Source organism: Nematolebias whitei, chromosome 1 (genome assembly GCF_014905685.2).
Source record: "Nematolebias whitei isolate Nwh7 chromosome 1, NemWhi1, whole genome shotgun sequence".
NCBI classification, from domain to species: Eukaryota; Metazoa; Chordata; class Actinopteri; order Cyprinodontiformes; family Rivulidae; genus Nematolebias; species Nematolebias whitei.
The window spans coordinates 23,664,028-23,666,145 of record NC_056498.1 but is presented as its reverse complement, the minus strand read 5'-3'; the positions used below and the strand labels follow the sequence as shown (position 1 = coordinate 23,666,145).

Here is a 2,118-nt window from a genome sequence, read left to right as displayed (position 1 = left end):
TTAAAAGCTAAATATAGCAAAAGGCTAGTTAAAACTTAAATATAGCAAAAGGCTAGTTAAAAGCTAAATATAGCAAAAGAAGGTTCGATAAAATTTAGAATTAGCAAACGGCTTGTTAAAAGACGCAAAAAGCTAGCTAAAGGCTAAAAGTTGCAAAATACAACCTGAAAGTACTAAAAGGTTACCTCAAAACTTAAAGTACCAACAAGTTGGCTAAAAGCTATAAACAGCAAAAGGCTAGCTAAAAGTAAAAAACTAGCATAAAGTGAAAAGTAGCAGAACATTAGCTAAAAGCTAAAAACAGCAGATTAGTAGCCAAAACATAAAAGGAGAAGCAGAAAAAAATAGAGCAGTTATGCTGGAACAGATTTCAAAGAGTATAACGATTTTGACTGAACTGAAAAAATCTCTGTGTACTTCTATGGAGAAAATATGAGCAAATACAGTAAAATATATAAATTTAAATATTAAAGATCTAAAATCCAAAGGTCACAGCTCCCATCTGCTGAACGAGCTGAGGGTTTTGAAATATGAATGGTTAAGATAGTATAATAGTATACAGAAGTAGTTGCAGGAAAACAAATCATTCAAGCCGTTTTCAAACAACGCTGTTTCTCACCTGCATTTCTGTCTTGTAAGCTTTTTCTGTGTATAGACGGAAACACTTCCCAGGGCGTGTACGCCCAGCTCGGCCTGCTCTCTGCTGAGCGGAGGCTTTGCTGATGGCTGTGACTAAAAGGGATTCCACTCTGATGCGTGGATTATACACCTGAGAGAAAGAGGAAAACAAACTCTGTTACATTTAAGGCTAAATGTAAAGTCTAAACCAGAGTGGAGGTAAAGAAAAGTGAGTCGTAGCTCCGATCTACAAGCTGCCAACAAAAAGCTGCAGAGTGACATATACAGCCAATCCACCGTAGTGCATATATAATCTCGTTTTGTGCCGTGTGTATGACTTGGCTCCGGGCTGCTGAAATGTCAGAGGAATAAGTAACAGGCTTTTCCATCTCTGCCGCTGTCAGTTGTGCACTGCTATGTTTATCTGGGGATTCTCAGGCAACAGAAGCAGATGATCGCAGCAGATAAAGACTCGTGGTGGTGGTGGGGGGAAGGGAAGCTAACCTTTTGCTTGGCAAATCCGGGATCAATTACAAACACCACGCCGTCGATGGTCAGGGACGTCTCGGCGATGTTTGTTGACACCACGACCTGCAGACAAGAAGGCAAACGACTTAAAATGATCCGCCCTGGGTGCTCGGAGGGACTGGTCCTCGACTTCACATGGAATTACTTCCAATTAATTTTATGCATGTTCATCAGTTGATCAGAGAATAATGAAACTGTTGAGAATTGTTGGTATTAACAATAATCTGCTCTGAAATGAACCATCTTGACTCCAGGATCTATTAATGCTTCAACTGTTCAAAGACTGGTCAATGAACCGTGTGAACAAATAGCATTTCTAAACCGCACAAATAGTTATCACCTGCTGCAAATGGCAAAGGAGAGAACGTTTTTGCTCTTGTTCGTGTGCATTTGTCTGTTAGCAAAATACCTTACGAACCACTGGACAGATTTTTATCAAAAATTGCATAAAGTAATCATTGGCTGCACATCTATGGCGGATTAACTCTTAGAGTTCACCTCTTTAAAATGGTCACCACAGCTAATCACCCTTAGAAAACACAAAAATACTATAAATCTGACACTTTTACAGGCACGGAGCTAAATTTTAATGTGGTAGTAGCTGAGACTGAGCCCCAACAATCTGAGCACTAGATGATCACCTATAATCTGTTTTTATAATTACAGTCAACTCTTTACAACCAACTCTGCCTGTTTGTTACCAAAATACCTCATAATTTTATTTATTTGACCGTTATTTTACCATGTGTTTCTCGTATAAGTATTGGTCAATCACCAATCACCCAAAATTAAGGAAATCGGGGCCAATTTATCTGTGCACCCCTAGTATTTATATATTAATTTCACAAGTGATTAGTATTTTGTTTCCCCACTGGGGGAACCACTCCCACCACCACTCACTCACTCCACTCCCACCACCACCACTCACTCACTCACTCCACTCCCACCACCACCACTCCCCCCCCCCCCCCC

General features: G+C 40.1%; 1 protein-coding gene across 1 annotated transcript in view; it reads right to left on the bottom strand.

Moving 5' to 3' along the window:
- dhx15 (DEAH (Asp-Glu-Ala-His) box helicase 15) overlaps window positions 1–2,118 on the bottom strand; it is a 67,926-nt gene that overhangs the window by 34,253 nt on the left and 31,555 nt on the right. The window contains exons 7-8 of the mRNA XM_037675898.1: window positions 1,123–1,209; window positions 620–769 (exon numbers count right to left, since the gene is read on the bottom strand). Of these exons, the coding sequence (XP_037531826.1) occupies window positions 620–769; window positions 1,123–1,209 (237 nt within the window). The remainder of the gene's footprint in view (window positions 1–619; window positions 770–1,122; window positions 1,210–2,118) is intronic.